Raw genomic sequence first — 17,451 nt, 5'->3', positions numbered from 1 at the left:
AATTTCCCACCCCAACCCTCACACCTCAGTATTTCGAAGGTATTGCTGGCTACCTTTGCACAGCTTGGAAGCATCTCAATATGCTGATTATCCAACCCTGCCTCGTATGGCAGGTGCAGCACCAGGACATTATGATCAGGAGCACTCCTGCCCATCTCACTTCCGGTGGCACAACCTCACCAATGGAAGTTCAGGCCTGTGGAATTCACAACACTGAAGCTGCCGATTTGTGCTAGTGTTAGCTCTTCAACTAGGGAAGTCTACTATAATCTCAGCTCCATCCTTGCTCTTTATCCTTTTATATTCTTCCTTTTCAAATACTCGTCCAATTATTTGTGTGTTTCATCTTACATGTTTCCTGTAACCCCACCTCTTTTAATACTTGCAGCAATGGGTGCATATAAAGCCAGAAGACATGAAACAAGCTACAGTTACGTAATGACTACATGTTGTAAACAATCCATTTTCAGCTGTTTTTAAACGAGATGGTTTCTAAGTGTCAGTGTTAGATAAATACAGAAACATACTATTTCAATACAAAACACTACAGAGACCAATGCAAATAGATAACATAGATTTCAATTGTATAATACTAACAAGATTCAATATTGTGAATTCATTAATTTGGCATTGATAATATTGAGAAACCATTGCACAAAATATAAAGAAACAAAGAAAGAAATAAAGAACTTGCAATGATATAGTGCATCTCACAGCCTCAGAATGTCCCAAAGCGCTTTACAGCCAATGAACTACTTTTGAAGTGTAGTCACTGTTGTAATATAGGAAATGCGGCAGCCAGTATGTGGACAGCAAGGTTCCACAAACAGCAATGAGCTAATGATCAAATAATCTGTTTTAGTGATGTAATTGAGGGTATTGGCCAAACACTGGAGAAAAGTCCCTTGCTCTTCTTCAAAATGATGCCATGGGACCTTTTAAATCCACTTGAGAGGGCAGACTCGTATAACATCTCATCCGAATTACGGAATGTGTGACATTACAGCACTCCCTCAGCACTGCACTGAACTGTCAGCCTTGATTTTGTGGTCAAATCTCTGGCGGGCAACTTGAATCCATTACCTTCTGACTCACAGATAAGATTAAAAGAAACCGATGCGATTAAAGTCAAGTTTTCATTGACGATATCCATTATTTTCTTTTTGTTCCTGATTTTTGTGTGAAAATGCTTGCATTAAAACAACTGAGCTCCAAATTCAGCCACAGTTTATTTTTACTTTTGTTCAACATGAAAAATACTGATATGAATGCTCTACATATATTTCATCAAATATTATTGGTATTAGCTAAGATCCAGATTTCAATTGGCCAAAGGACCCATCAGTATTCACTTTTGTGCCTGCAGTATATCGCTTACTATCAGATTCCCTTAAAGTCTATGATAATAAAACTGACAATTAAATGTGATTGTGTGCTTTTAAATATTTTCTGGACATTGTTAAATATAATGCTGGCAACTTTTAATGTTTTGTGGAATATTGTCTGTATTTACATCAATAAATATAATACAGCCAACTTTAAAGTTTCTAAAAATGGCATACAATGTGCTTTGTAATTTCATGCTTTTTGAATGAGAAACACATTTAAATGAAATGAGTTTGAGGCAGCTGTTAACCATTAATAGATGATGTCTTTCAACTCTGTACCTTATTAAATCTTCAACCAGCTGGCTATATATGAAAATTTTACAGGGCAAGTTGTGTTTCTCTGTCTTAGCGATACAAAGCCTTGCTGAATCCATCACCTGGCTGTAGCTCCATATATTCAAAAGTGGTGCTCTGCCAGCAAATGTTCACTGAAATCCTGTTGTATAAGTTGTTCTTTTTAAAATAGTTGTTTCCAATGCTGCTGCACCCAAGTGCAATTGTGCACTACATCAATGTTTAAATTAAGGTGATAAAATTAAGACAAGCAATTGGCATTATTCTATTATCAAAGAGCAACACATTTGAAAAAATGCAAGTTATAAATTTTTGCCACTTCTAAAAAAACATTTTTTTTTAAACATTCAGCCTCAATTGTGAATCGCGCCCACTGAGGTTTCTACAAGAGGATCACTGTTCTTTTTTGTATCTCTTGTGCTGCCTATTGAAATGGTATAATCAGTACAGGCAAGCTATAGTTCGTTAGAAACAATTCAATTCATTTATTTTACACTAGCAAGAGACCTTACCTGAAAGTAAGGATCTGCAAATAATATCATGGAAAAGATTGTTTTCAGATAAAGAAAACATGCATGTAAGTCTCATCTTTTGTATATAATATGCCTCTGCTGGGGTTTCTGCTGCTAAACAAGTGAATTTCTCCCCCTATCTCTATAGTCACTCATTGATGCGGTAGCGGTGATGAACCATGATTTTCTGTCCAAAATATTTGCTCAAATTGAACCCTCAGTGTATATTTCTGGATAGTTTAAGTACATTGTACGTCATTTAAGGTGTAGTACTGCTGCAGAACAGGACCAGATATAATTCTGCACTGAATCACTCGTTGTGTACTTTTGTTACTCTACATGTTGACCTTTAGAAAACAGTAAATTAGCGGTTGTGCTATGAATTTGTAACGCTACAATCTTACAACAAGTCAGTGGATATTCAAAAGGTTACTGTATTTTATTATAAATGAACAGACTACATTAAAATAAGCTAATGTGAGTATTATTAATACAAAGATACTTGAAAGGCAGTGAAACAGGGAAAGGTTGTGAAAAATAACCAGCACTATTTTGTTTTAACTACCTTTCATTAGTTAAAAAAAGGACTAGTTCGCTCAGAGCTGCATTCATATTTCCCAAACACTACTGCCCACTAATTTACTGAACCAGCACAATTTTCCTGCATTGCACTGAACCTACTTTTGAGGAACTTCTTTGCAACTTTTTTTGCAATTTTATTAAATTTGGCAGCTCTCAGAATTTTCACGAAAGCTTCTGCGGTTACGCTTTCAGTCTGGTGCATCTTCCATTTTTCAAGCAAAAGCCTAATCTGCTGCTGCTCCTGCTTGTCATTCCATGTTTTCAGCATATTTGTTTTGGTCATGTTGAGGAGCATCTTCCCGAGAGTGAACACTTTCCGTTGCCCAATTTTTTGTCGTGCTACGAAATTAAAAAGTGCTTCTTCACACTCTGAAATACCCTCTGAAACAAAGAATAAAACCAAGTTTCATTTAGATTTTTTTCAACTAAAAGGCTACATAAGATCTTTTATATATGTTGAGAATAACAGTTGATTAGGAAGCAGTTACAAAGTTAAAAAATCAGTTTAGTATAGTCTCAAGCATCCTTTGATTGTGTCACAGATCACAATGTATTCTCTGCCAACGAGGGGTTTTTGTCAAAGAATTAGTGTTGATGGCAATGATAAAAGTTACATGGAGAATAACGTATGGTCAGGAGTGAATCACAAATATCGATACAGGCCACAACTGCTTTACGGTCACAGTGAACATGGAGGAGGTGATTTTTAACTGCGAGCCTTCCAATTCTCGCCTGAAAAACAAGCAGCTAAAGAGCTGGAGTAGCTTAATAAGTAAACTGTGCTTGAGTGGTAAAAGCAGAGGGAGTCTTTGCAGCAACATGTCTGGCAGCAGCTTGGAAAGGAGAAGGCACCTCATTCTGAAGAGACAATCGAAATGTTGCAGCAACAAGTCCAGCTGAAGAGAAACATACTGTTGACCATAGATGGCCATCAAGTCCCCAGAACAGTGGGCCACAGAGTTTGGCAGCAAGTGGTTGATGTGCTGCATGCAACCTGCACTGTTCAAAGCACAACAATTTAGCAGTGGGGCTGCCTGTGGCCAATCTGCACAGGAATTGATCCCACTGTTAAATTTATGGGGTCCTTTTTTAGGCATCCCAGGCAGATGCCCATAACAGGCATTAGGCCCTTTAAATATGTAAATCAGGTGCCTAATGCCTGTTGAAAGGCCTCTTGCTGACATTAGTCACTGATGAACAGGATCGAATTCTTCAGTGGCCTGGCAGCCACCAATGAAAGGTATTTTCTTTTGAAAGTCAATGGAACCAGGAAGAGCAGGATTGCTCCTCCAACTCCACAGGAGTCACGATCGGTTTCCGTCCCCCCAGTAGCCTGCTCCAATTTTCCCCTCCTGGGACTTACACGGAAACCGCTGCGAGGCAGGCAGCCCAACATTGATCTCTTGAGTCAGTTGAGCTACCTGTGGAGGCACGATCAGTGCCGGCAGCTTCTGTCGAGTTTGCTGATGAGGCCCGAGGACCAATTTCCATCAATCCTCGGGCTTCCTGGTTCAGGTATGCGCTGGTCACGCTGCGCTGAGCCTGGGCCTGAAAATGGACCCAGAAGAAAATCTACTTCACAGTATTAATAGATTCATCAAAACTAATGCACAGAAGAAATTATTGATGATAATATCTTAATAGTAAAAGCCAGTGCTAGAACATATGCGTTAATTAAAATACAATGGTGGTATAATGGACTCAATAGGCAGATCTAAAATTCGATGTGTACTACATAAGATCTGGCTGCAATCCTGAAAAAAGTAGATCAGTAGAAGGGTACCTGTGGGTGCCATGTTTTAATCTACTGCTAAATGAACACATTCCTCCGCATCAACAGAATATAAAATACAGTATATACTAACTCATTCCTCCATTCTTCTGAATGAGGGTGGTTGGAGGAACTACAAATACTTTCCAATCAGAAGAGAAACATACAAGTTGTGCCTGCAAGGCAATATTCCCAAAAGTCACATTTTCAGTGACAAAAACAAGTTATTTTATTTTGTGCATAAGCAGATGTTACTATGTTTGTTACTAGATTTTCACAAAATAACAGGGTCACTCTAGTCTTCAAAGCAAATATGCATTCTACCTATAGTTACTGGCATTAGCAAATTGATATAATGCTGGGGTTCTTTTTACTTCTATTCAATTTAATGTGGAGATCTTTGAACATCGTGTCAATATATTTCATATAAAACATGTTGCTGTGATGTTCCTACCACTGTTTTCACTGAACCTTGAAAATCTGCCAAAAATTATATTGTACTGTTGTATATGAATGCAAAACTACTTTGTCCTGAATTTTGTTTGACATAAAAATACAAAGTTGTTTCAGAGTGTGTTGCTTAGCCTGGAAAGGTACAACTGAACTATTGCATGTTCATTCAAATTCACAGGTAAAAGCTTAAAAATCTTTCGAAATACCTCTCGAGTCATGGGGCTGGCAGGGGCTGCATAAATTGTCATGCCATGCAGTACCAAGGATATCCAGCTTTAAGCCCAGTTCAGTGCAGTTTGTCTGCCTCTTACATTGTGCAGTGGTAGAACTCACTGATGAAAAGAAGCCCCGAGGGCATTTCACACAGACTGTATCTGTATATGGAGTACCTGATTAAAAAAAGCAGCTAAGTGAATCTTACTTAAAGAAGTATACACAAAAATAAAAGACTACACAAACATAACTAACAAAAGGAAAATCTTTGTTTCTCTGAGAGTGAATCCAGCATTAAAAATTCAATAAAACGAACATATTTTTGTCACGATTTTGGAGGGAGAATACATTCAAATCCTTATTATGCATCTATCTATCAAAACAAGGGAAAAGGAAGTTTCCATTCATGAATGCTCACATGGTCCAACCCTGTAATATAAGTTATCCAAAAAAGATTTATAAAGATGATACCAGATCTGAGAGGTTATAATTATCAGGAAAGCCTGAAAAGGCTGGGGCTCTTTTCTCTAGAATGATGAAGGGGTTTGATAAGGTAGATGTAGAGAAGGTGTTTCCACTTGTGGTGGTATCAAAACTAAAGTCCATAAATATAAGATAATTATTAGTAAATCTAATAAAGAATTCAGGAGAAACTTCTTTATCCAGAGAGTGGTGAGAATGTAGAAGCACATGGAGTGGTTGAGGCAAATAGCATAGATGCCTTAAAGGGGAAGCTAGATAAGTACATGAGGGAGAAAGGACTGGAAGGTTATGCAGCTAGTGTTAGATGAAGTACAGTCTGAGGATGCTTGTATGGAGTGTAAACACTGGCAAAGACCAATTAAGCCGAATGGCCTGTTTTTGTACTGTAAATTCTACGTAATTCTATGTAATTATCAGATTTGTAAATGCAAACAAAGATGTGTATTTAAACTGGGCCGATTACAACACTAACAGATTTTACCTGTAGTTTTAACTCCAGATCCAGGAAGACATTCTTTCTGCTTCACACAAAATTCGTATTTCCAGAAGTATCCATCATTGCATTCACACACTCTGTTGTGAGTTGCATTACAATCGTGCTTAATATACTGATTTCTTTTGCAGAAGTTATTGCAGTACTGACATTTTTTTAAGTAATTCCAAAACTGTGTATAATGATATGCTAAGCAGGGTGCACACAAGGTATCATGGTCTTTTGTACAATGTATCTTCATGTATTGTCCTGGAGGGCAGCGATTACAGGTTCGGTCTTCATATTGATAGGTAGGTACAGATGCCTTGCATTTCTCTGTACTTGCATAAACAAAAAAGACGATAACCAAGCTGAGCAGCCACTAAGGAGAAAGAAAGGTTAACTTCCATTATAGAGGCAGTGTCCATTTGCACAGTCATTGCAGCCCTACATTTTAAAATATGAAAGGATATGTTTTCCTGCTCACCAAGGCTAGATTATGTGTCTGCTTTAGGAGGGTGAGGGATGATGGGAGTGGGATGGAGGGCAGCAGTGGTGGGGGAGAGCTTCAACCCACAACCTTCAGACTCAGTAGTGAGAGTCCTACCAACTGGGCCAGCAGGCAGCCGATGTTACTCATTTGCAACAAATTGTAGATTGCCAACAATTTAAAATAAATAAAATAAGGCTACAATACACCTTAACTGCAATACTGCAGATTCACTTTAATTAAAAGAGAGCATGTTCTTTATTTGTCTTCTCCTGTATTATTTAATAACAGACAGCTTTTTGTTAATATTCAGGAATAAAAAGGAAAGCAATCCTCTTCAAGACAATAGAGGGATTTGTTGACTAAATCTATGGTTGACTTCATCACAAGTTTTTTTTTCCCCACAGGGAATGGATTAACAAAAGGACTTCTTTTGCAGTATGGTGACATGACCATGTTGAAGCCCTGTCATGCTGCACTCCAGAAGAGTACAGAATAGTTCCTGTTTCTCTCTCCCCACACATTGAAGCAGGCTGCTTCAGTCATGATGCTATGGGGAAGTATTGAATGAAGCAATCAATTCCTCAGTGTGAGTAAAGGAAAGTCGGAGGCACAGTCAATCATGACACGTGGATTATATAAAAAGAATAAAAATTCATTAATTTATAAAATATGAATGATAAGAAAAAGGGCTAGACTTTCCACTTTGCTGGCTATCGCACCAAAAATGGGCGATGTTGCAGCGATGGTCGATGTCTCAGCCTTACCGATCGCTGGAACATCGCCCATTTTTTTGATCACGATTTTCCACTCGGCGATAAGCCAGTGATGTGAAATGGGCGATGCAAAAGGTCAGCGATGTGACGTGTGCCTAGCGAACGGCCAGCGATGTGGAAGGCAAAAGCTTCCCTACCAACGGCCTTCTGCGCATGTGATTTTTTTTTTCTTCTTGGTGACTGGTTTTCCCACATTGAGGGGGGGGGGGGGGGGTGTTGACAAAAAAATAATTAAAAATTCTTTGTTACAATAAATTTTTTTATTGAATTTAACAACGGTTGTGCATTGTCTTATAATAACATAAGTTTAGTTAAGTTAAGCATTAATGCAACTGTTGTACAACAATGGACAGGCCAGTGCAGACAAAGCTAAAACGTAATTCAACTCAAATGCAACTTTTGTTAACTGTAACTGTCCCCAATGTAAGTTCATGCAGAACGTTCATTTATGTTTTTAATTTTTAATCAACACCCACCCACCCCCAACTATAAACGAACATTAACAGTAACAATTTAACATTAACATAAAATAATTTAACAGTAACAGAATAAGATAACATAGCAAAAACACCCCCCACCCTACCTGGACCTGCGGCCACTTTTCCCTCCAGATCCTTTCCCCCACCGTATCTTAGGCCCACCCGCCCTTTTTGATCCCCAGAGACCGAGATGAAGCTGGCGTGCAGCGGGCAATGGAAAGACTTCCTGCCGTGGTGGGGGTGTTGCAGTGGAAGACGAAGCTGGTGGTTCGTCTTCCAAGTCAGGAGGAAGTGGTTCCTTCATACTCGCTTGAGTGCTCGGGGTGATACTCCGACTCAACACGACACCTTGGGGTGCAGCACCATGTTCAGCCAGCAGAGCATGTCGAAGGGCATATGTTGGGGCGGTCTGCTCACGCATCTCTTCCAGTGTCTGCCGTGCTACCTCCAGTTGCATAACAGAACACGCGAACTGAGTGAACCCGTGGAAAAGCTCACGCTCTATTGCGACCGTCTCCGAGCACATGGAGGTCAAGCCCTGCAACTGATCGTCCGAGGGAGGCGATTGCTGACCTCGCTGACCCGGCCTCCGCGGGGTCGGCGTGCGCAATATAGTGCACTTTGGCGTTGCCAGCTGCACGCCGCTTGGTCCCGGTGCCTCTTCCATCTCAGTTGAGATGACCGTAGATTCTTCCCCCTTCATAATTGGCTGCTCCTCCTCCTCCTCCTCCTCCTCCTCAGGCTCAGTGGTGGTGGTGGTGTCGCACTCCTCCTCCTCCTCCTCCTCCTATTCCTCCTCACCAGGTGCAGGTGCAGATGCTGGTGCCACCTGGACCAGCTATTCAGGTTGACCTTAAAAGCACATTTGAGTTTATTACAGAGCTAATTAGAACATAACGGTACACATTAACGAGAGACGTTACATATCAATACATTTCACTATCCCAGAAAGCTGGAGCAACTGCATCCCCTGCTCTTATTGCTTCTTATGCACAAAGGCTGCATGCATGACATGACATCATTCCCATATTGCATTATAATTACATGACACTTTAATACTGTCTGACACATTATTCACGAGACGCATAGCTGGGCTCCGCCAGACCGCGGGTGATGGCCGAACGGCTTTCATGGCCCACCAGCGCAGCTGCACGCTCCTCCGGTCAGTTAGTGGCTGCAGCTGAGCAGAGCCCCCTCTGGTGCGCCTCTGCTCAGCGCGGTTGTTAGATATCTTCTTCTGCAAACAAGAAAAGAGCATAGCATAAACTAATTGACTAGGTCGTATCATGGAGACACAACAGTTTAAAATGTTACATGCAAATAGGATCATGCACAGTTGCTTAGGAGCTACAGCTTGACACATATACATCTCTCTATACTGCAGCAGCCAGAGAAACTTTCATCCCATCAAACACTCCCAGGGCAGGTACAGCACAGGTTCAATACAGATTAAAGCTCCTTCTACACTGTCCCATCAAACACTCCCAGGGCAGGTACAGCACGGGTTCGATACAGTTTAAAGCTCCCTCTACACTGTCCCATCAAACACTCCCAGGGCAGGTACAGCACGGGTTCAATACAGATTAAAGCTCCCTCTATACTGTCCCATCAAACACTTCCAGGGCAGCTACAGCATGGGGTTAGTTACAGAGTAAAGCTCCCTCTACATAATCATGTTCAGAGCCCTGTCTGGATCTTAACATGGAGTTTATGTAATACATGTATGAATAACAAGCTTAAATTCAATCCAGGAGATTCATTAAAATTATTATTATTATTACAATTTGCATCAGTACAATTTAAAATGCAACTTACTCTTGCTGCAGCTACCAAACTGTTCCAGCGCTTCCGACACTGGTCGGACACTCTCGCCTCATGGGAAGCTGAGGACACCACGTCTGCGATCTCGGCCCAAATCTTCCGATACACGCGGGATGGGGGTTTCCCGTGAGTACCCCTCGTTAATTGGCCCCACCGGGAATGCACCTCATCAACAAGGGCTTCATTGGCTTCATCACTGAAAGGTTTTATCCTCTTTCTCCCCCCCTCAACATCATGATCAAATTCAGACATTTTTACTATTATCTGTATCTGTATCTGTATAAGTCTGTAAATCTGTATAAATCTGTATAAATCTCTATCTGTAAACCTCTTTTCTCTCTTTCTCTTCTCTCCTCTAATTCACTGCCTTCCTCCTCTCTCGGTATCCCCTCTCCCTCTCTCTCTGCCCCCCCACTCCCCCCATTTTCTTCTGTGCATGTGTGGATGACCCTTGACCTCCCTAAACAAGGAAAAACCAGTCATCAAGAAAAATAAAATTGCATGCGTAGAAGGCCGTTGCTAGGGAAGTTTTTGCCTTCCACATTGCTGGTCGTTCGCTGGGCACACGTCACATCGCTGACCTTTTGCTAGCCCATTTCACATCACTGACTTATCGCCGAGTGGAAAATCGCAATCCAGAAAATGGGCAATGTTCCAGTGATCAGTAAGGCTGAGACATCGACCATCGCTGGAACATTGCTCATTTTTGGGGCGATAGCCAGCAAAGTGGAAAGTCTAGCCCTTGGTAACTTTTTTAAATCAAATTACGATCTTAAATGGCATTATGCAGTAAATGAAAAACAGTATATCAGGAATTTAGCTTGCTTGACATGGAACAAGTCTTATAGGCTAGATGTTCTGCTCATTCTTAGGAAGTGGGCTGCTAATGTAGATATTTTAAAAATTATAACTTAGATATTTAGATGTTGATTTTGTGAGTTTGGCAGGTCTTGCCTGTTGACTGTATGAACTCATACAGAAATTGTGCTCTTGATTTCCTGATAGCTGTGGTGGTAGGTGAGGCTACCCACCAGTTGTGTAAGCTCAGAACGTTATCCTCAAATATTTCTTTTTCAGGATATTGAAAAGAACGGGGGCTAAAGGCTATCATTATAAATAATACAATGTCATTATAATTTTTTTGTTTTAAATAGTAATATATATAATATATATATATATATAACTATTTAAAACAATATATATATATACATAGACATGCATGATTTAGTATATCTAGCAACGGCCTTCTACGCATGCAATGTTTGGTTTATAATTTTGGTTGCAATGAACCTTGATATACTAAATCATGCATGTCTATAATTAAAGGAGGAGAAAAATTTAGGGAGAATAGTTTATTTACAAAAGTGCTTTCACAGCTTCAGCATGGCCTCTAGGGATTTCAATTTAATTCATCTAATTATATGATTCAACATTTTATTTATTTTATTTATCGTTACCTGATGAATATTGAGATACCTAACATTACTAGGTCTTTCAGCTTCTTCCTTCACAAATGTTATCTAACCACGGAGTATATACCTTCTATTCTTACTGACACTTGTCCAATTAACTTAATTTGTTACGGATTAGCCCAGCTCAAACTGTCAAACCCATTTTGTGAGATCTTAGCTGCCTTGGGGATACTCAGCCTATGGTCTCCCCCAGCTTGGTGCCTTATGTAAATTTGACTACTATGTATTGAGCCCGCAATTTCAAGTCCGTTATATATAATCAGGAATATAATGAACCCCAGCATGGGTTCCGCTCCGCCACCACCCCCTCCCGATGATGGTATGGTGGTTTAGCTTGCCCTGCGACTATCCTCTGCTTTCTTCTCTTAGCCAGTTATTAATTCACATTCATGTCTTAAAACCCACAAATCTTAGTTTGTGAAGGACTCTCTCATGCTGCATTTTATCAAATGCCTTTTGGAAGTTAAGGCACATTACATCACATGGCTTCCTCCCTCATCAAAAAAGTCTACGAAGTTGGTCAGGTAAGATCTAAACCCTTTTAAAACATCACATTTACTGTAATTTATTGGGTTATTTTCTTACAGATTCTCTTGATTTTAGTTCTGATTATTGATTCCATTAGTTTTGTAATAATTGAGGTAATTGTCAGATAATGTTTTCCATTTATTAAAGTGTATTTCAATCACTGATAAATTTCCAATTATTATGTAATCTCAATGCACGGATAGCAGACAGCAGCAGGACACATGACAGCAGGTTGTTGAACTCCTATCAACAGAATAAAAATAACATTATGGGCCCAAGTTTCCACATGATTCGCGCCTGATTTTTAGGAGCAACTGGTGGAGAACGGACTATTTTAGAAATCGCAATTCTCCACATTTTTTTTTCTGCAGTTCTAGTCAAGTAGAACAGTTCTAGTTTAGAACAGAATTTTTTCTTCAAAAGGGGGCGTGTCCGGCCACTGACGCCTGATTTGAAAGTTTCCACAGTGAAAATGTACTCCAAACTAAAGTAGAATGGAGCCAGTGAAGATTTCTGTCGAACTGAAAAAACCTGTTCTACACATTAAAAAATCAAGCGCAGGTTACAAATTAGGCGTCCAGAACGAGGTGGGGGGGGGGGAAGGGAACTCATTAAATTCGACAATAAATCCTTATTTATACTTCTACAAATATTATACAAATAAATCCAACCTGAATAAACATTTATAAGCCAAGAAAAGATTAAATAAACCATCTTCCTACCTGTATGAAAGTGCTTCAGCCAGGGAGAATTCTGCAGCCGTTCGTGCCGCTGAGTGGGAGGGAGAGAGGGAGAGAGGGAGAGGAGGGAGAGAGGGGGGGGAGAGAGGGGGGGGGGAGAGAGGGGGGGAGGGAGAGAGAGGGGGGGGGAGGGGGAGAGAGAGAGAGAGAGAGAGGAGGGAGGGGGAGAGAGAGAGAGAGAGAGAGGAGGGAGGGGGAGAGAGAGAGAGAGAGGAGGGAGGGAGAGAGAGAGAGAGAGAGAGGAGGGAGGGGAGAGAGAGAGAGAAAAGGAGGGGGAGGGAGGGAGAGAGAGAGCAGGGGGGGGGAGAGAAGAGAGAGAGCGGGGGGGAGGGAAGAGAGAGAGCAGGGGGGGGGAGAGAGAGAGAGAGCGGGGGGGGGAAGAGAGAGAGCGGGGGGGGAAGAGAGAGAGCGGGGGGAGGGAAGAGAGAGAGCGGGGGGGAGGGAAGAGAGAGAGCGGGGGGGAGGGAAGAGAGAGAGCGGGGGGGAGGGAAGAGAGAGAGAGAGCGGGGGGGGGAGAGAGAGAGAGAGCGGGGGGGGGAGAGAGAGAGCGGGGGGGGGGAGAGAGAGCGGGGGGGGAGAGAGAGAGCGGGGGGGGGAAGAGAGAGAGCGGGGGGAGGGAAGAGAGAGAGCGGGGGGGGGGAAGAGAGAGAGCGGGGGGGGGGGAAGAGAGAGAGCGGGGGGGGGAAGAGAGAGAGCGGGGGGGGGGAAGAGAGAGAGCGGGGGGGGGAAGAGAGAGAGCGGGGGGGGGAAAGAGAGAGAGCGGGGGGGGAAGAGAGAGAGCAGGGGGGGGAAAGAGAGAGCGGGGGGGGGGAAAGAGAGAGAGAGAGCGGGGGGGTAAAGAGAGAGAGCGGGGGGGGTAAAGAGAGAGAGCGGGGGGGGTAAAGAGAGAGAGCGGGGGGGGGGAGGGAGCGAGGGGGGGGTCGGGTCGGGGAACAGGAGCGCGGGTCGGGTCAGTCGGGGGGGGTGGGGGAGCGGGTCTCGGGTCGGGGCGGGGGGGGAGCGGGTGTCGGGTCGGGTTGGGGGGGGGGGGCACGAATGTCGGGTCGGGTCTGGTCAGCAGGGGGGGGGGAAGCGGGTGTCGGGTGGGGGGGGGGGAGAGAGCGGGTGTCTGGTCGGCGGGGGGGGGGGGGGGGAGCAGGAGCTGGCCGTGGAAGGAGCCTCATTCACGCAGCCCCAGTGAGGCCATTCAGCCAGGGCTAGGGGCTGCGTGCTTCGGGCCCCTCCCACACACTTCGGCGCCTGGAGCTACTGCACTTGCGTGCCGACTGTAGCGCGCATGTGCAGAGGTCCCGGCACTGTTTTCAGCGCCGGGACGTGGCTCCGCCCCCCCCACAGCTCGTGCTGGCTGCGCCGAGGGCCAGAGGACCTGTAAGTAGGTGGAGAATACCGAGGATATTTATGGCGCCGTTTTAGGCGCGAAAAACGGGCGCCCAGCTCGGAGGGGCGCCCGTTTTTTTTCTTGTGGAAACTTGGGCCCTGTATATTGTTAAAAAATAAATTAAAAAGATATACTACTGATATCAAAGCTGTAGAGATATGTTTTCCAATCAGCGCAATTCAGGTATAGATACTCAATTACATTCCTTTGTGTGCTATTTTAGACAGCTATTATCCCAATAAAAAAGGAATGTTAAGCATTGGTATATGACTTTGCCAATCAGAAAATATGCCTTGCATTCTCCTAGATGGGTCCAATCTGCTCATTCTAGTAGTGTATAACATCTGAACCCCTCCATAAGATTTCTACCTTGTAAATCACTCCTAGGTGTGATAATAAACTATATTTCTATGTGCCAATCACAAATTCGTTTGGAGATGATTCGTTGTCCAGTCAATCCCACTTTCCTGTCAATTTACGTGGAACACAATGAGCCACCTGCCTATCAGGGGTTCACTGCTTCATCATTCGGTGTTAATCCGTGGATTGTTTTTTTATGTGAAACAGTGAAATCCTCCCGGGTACCCTGAACAATAATCACTCCCAGGTCTCCGCTATTTTATTTTGCCAGTAGTGTGTAGCACAATTAGGCTCCCGGTATCAGGGCTCGCTACAATCACCCTTGCCTCCGTCCAGTTACTACTCACCGCTTTGTTGAGCTTCATCTCGGAGGCTGGAATTCGCTGTTCCAGGTACTGTAGTCGAGCGTTTGATGCATCTTGCACCGACCTGGAGAGGGTTTAAAAGCTCCGACAAAGTGGTGGGAATTCCCTTCGTCTTGCGGAGGCGTCGCTCCCGGAGTTGCCAACTTCCTCCCTGAACATGAGGTCACACTTGCGTACCAGCAAATTAAAATTTTTGTGCCATGAATCGGAAGTTTTTGGAAAAAGATTAAAGAGTGGTCCAATCTAAATTGAGTGATTGTCATTCCTAAATGTTATATCCATCAAGACAGTTGACTAATCACAAGTAAACGGTATAAAAAAGAAAGATATGGTGCCTTTATGTCCCAATGTACTTCATTGATTTTTTGTTCAATGCCTGTTTGTTGAAATGTAGTCAGTTAGTAGTGCCAGGTCTCATAAGGAGCAATGAGATGAGTTACTAGTTAACCGGTTTTGATTGGACACTAGGAGAACGCCCTTGCTCTTCTTTGAGTAATGCTATCGGATTTTGTATGTCCACACGAGCAGGCAGATAGGGCTTTGGTTTAACAGCTCATCTGAAAAATGGTACGTCTGACAATACAGTGCTCGCTCATATTGCACTGAATGTAAGCCGAATTATGTGCCTTGGAGTAAGGTTTGAAACCGCAACTTTCTGATTCAGAAACAAGAGTGTTACCACTGAACCAAGCTGACCAAAGAGAAAAAGTTTTGTCAAATTTCTCCCTGAAACTGTATGTATATGATTGTAATATTTCTACCCCTACTCGTTAGTTCTGACCATTTGTATTTACAAACCATATTTCCATGGTCCTATCACAACTGGAACCATCATATCCCATTGACTATTTGATCATCTTTTGTGCTGCCTCCAATATTGTCCTTAGCCAGATGCTGATCCATTAAAGTAGTACAGATGCTGTAAATCCTGAAGAAAACCAGAAGATTTTTATTAACCAAAGGTATTAAGGGATATGGAGCAAAGGTGTATTTTTAAATTTGTTCCTGGGATGTGGGCGTCACTAGCAAGACCAGCATATATTGCCCATCCCAGGTTGCCCTTGAGATGAGCTCCCTCCTTGAACTGCTGCAGTCTGTGTGGTGAAGGTACTCCATAGTGCTGTTCGGGAGGGAATTCCAGGATTTTGACCCAGTGCCGATGAAGGAATGGCGATTATATTTCCAAATCAGGATGGTGTGTAACTTGGAGAGGAACTTGCAGATCATGGTGTTCCCATGCGCCTGCAGCTTTTGTCCTTCTAGGTGGTAGAGGTCACGGGTTCGCTAGGTGCTCTTGAAGAAGGCTTGGCGAGTTGCTGCAGTGCTTCTTGTAGATGGTACACACTGCAACCATGGTGCACCGGTGGTGGAGGGAGTGAATGTTTAAGGTGGTAAGTGGGGTGACAATCAAGTGGGCTGCTTTGTTTGGGATGATATTAAGCTTCTTGCATTCATCCAGGCAAGTGGAGAGTGTTCCATCACACTCCTGACATGCCTTGTAGATGGTGGAAAGGCTTTGGGGTGTCAGAAGGCGAGTCACTCGCCACAGAATACTCAGCCTCTGACTCACTCTTGTAGCCTCAGTATTAATGTGGCTGGTCCAGTAAAGTTTCTAGTCAATGGTGACCCCCCAGGATGTTGTTGGTGGGGGATTCGGCAATGGTAATGCCATTGAATGTCGAGGGGCGGTGGTTAGACTCTCGCTTGTTGGAGATAGTCATTGTCTGGCACTTCTGTGGCTCGAATGCTACTTGCCACTTATGAGCCCAAGCCTGAATGTCATTCATGTCTTGCTGCATGCATGTATATGGAGTTAGGTCGCAGATCAGCTATGATCTCATTGAATGGAGGAACAGGCTCGAGGGGCTAAATGGCCTATTCCTGTTCCTATGTTCCTAAAATGCTGGAAACACACAGCAGATCAGAGAAGTTGGCATTAATCCACACGCCATGAACATGAGCATGTTCCAAGTATCTGCTACTCTGGGGGAGCACGAATTAATCTCTACTCTTAAGTCTTCCTTGATTCCGAGGGACTGCCTATGATGATGACTCTTTCTTAAGGGTTATTAATTTGTATACTTGTATCCACAATTCAGAAACTACAGTGTAAATTAATAATCAACATCAATCTACATTATTTGCATCTCTTAGTATCTTATGCTCGATTCAAACTGCATTATTAATATCCGTCTTATGTTGGGATTTTATGTTGGGATTTTCAGTGTAACATTGCTGAAAGTATGGTATAATTCTTTGGCTGTTGTCCAGTCTCAGCATATGTCATCATCATCATCATAGGCAGTCCCTCGGATTCGAGGAAGACTTGCTTCCACTCTTAACATGAGTTCCTAGGCTGTACAGTCCAATACAAGAACCACAGTTCCTGTCACAGGTGGGACAGATAGTCCTTGAGGGAAGGGTGGGTGGAACTGGTTTGCCACATGCTCTTTCTGCTGCCTGCTCTTGATTTCTGCATGCTCTCGGCGACGAGACTTGAGGTGCTCAACGCCCTCCCGGATGCACTTCCTCCACTTAGGGTGGTCTTTGTCCAGGGGCTCCCAGGTGTCAGTGGGGATGTTGCACTTTATCAGAGAAGCTTTGTGAGTGTCCTTGCAACATTTCCACAGCTCAGCTTTGGCTCGTTTGCCGTGAAGGAGTTCCGAGTAGAGCGCTTGCTTTGGGAGTCTCGTGTCTGGCATGCGAACGATGTGGCCTGCCCAGCTGATCAAGTGTGGTCAGTGCGTCAATGCTGGGGATGTTGGCCTGGTCGAGGACATTAATGTTGGTGTGTCTGTCCTCCCAGGAGATTTGTAGGATCATGCGGAGACATCATTGGTGGTATTTCTCCAGCGACTTGAGGTGTCTACTGTA

The 17,451-nt window shown here is 43.2% G+C and overlaps 1 protein-coding gene across 2 annotated transcripts; it reads right to left on the bottom strand.

The window, feature by feature from the left end:
- Positions 1 to 2,608: 2,608 nt before the first annotated feature.
- Positions 2,609 to 14,656, bottom strand: LOC139259437 (tumor necrosis factor receptor superfamily member 11B-like). Of its 2 annotated transcripts, XM_070874911.1 has the most exons (4): positions 14,560 to 14,656; positions 6,178 to 6,550; positions 5,207 to 5,389; positions 2,609 to 3,157 (listed from the first exon to the last, which is right to left on the bottom strand). In XM_070874911.1, exons 1-4 carry the CDS (start codon positions 14,575 to 14,577, stop codon positions 2,829 to 2,831), a joined length of 903 nt encoding a protein of 300 aa, XP_070731012.1. In that variant the 5' UTR covers positions 14,578 to 14,656; the 3' UTR covers positions 2,609 to 2,828. The 2 variants fall into 2 exon arrangements, 1 of the variants encoding a protein (XP_070731012.1); XR_011592572.1 differs by lacking the exons at positions 2,609 to 3,157; positions 5,207 to 5,389; positions 6,178 to 6,550 and adding an exon at positions 8,673 to 9,150 and having other exon boundaries at positions 14,560 to 14,629.
- Between the last annotated feature and the right edge of the window lie 2,795 nt (positions 14,657 to 17,451).

This window comes from Pristiophorus japonicus, chromosome 1, assembly GCF_044704955.1.
Source record: "Pristiophorus japonicus isolate sPriJap1 chromosome 1, sPriJap1.hap1, whole genome shotgun sequence".
Classification (NCBI taxonomy): domain Eukaryota; kingdom Metazoa; phylum Chordata; class Chondrichthyes; family Pristiophoridae; genus Pristiophorus; species Pristiophorus japonicus.
Note: the sequence above shows the minus strand (reverse complement) of the source record. Positions and strands in the feature narration are given on the sequence as shown.

What these genes read in the sequence shown, in the direction of transcription:
- LOC139259437 (XM_070874911.1), bottom strand. An exon ending in ATCTGGAGTTAAAACTACAG is followed by an intron (nt 5,390 to 6,177) that starts GTAAAATCTGTT and finishes TTTTTTAATCAG; the next exon opens with GTACTCCATATACAGATACA. An exon ending in CCAGCCCCATGACTCGAGAG is followed by an intron (nt 3,158 to 5,206) that starts GTATTTCGAAAG and finishes TCTTTGTTTCAG; the next exon opens with AGGGTATTTCAGAGTGTGAA.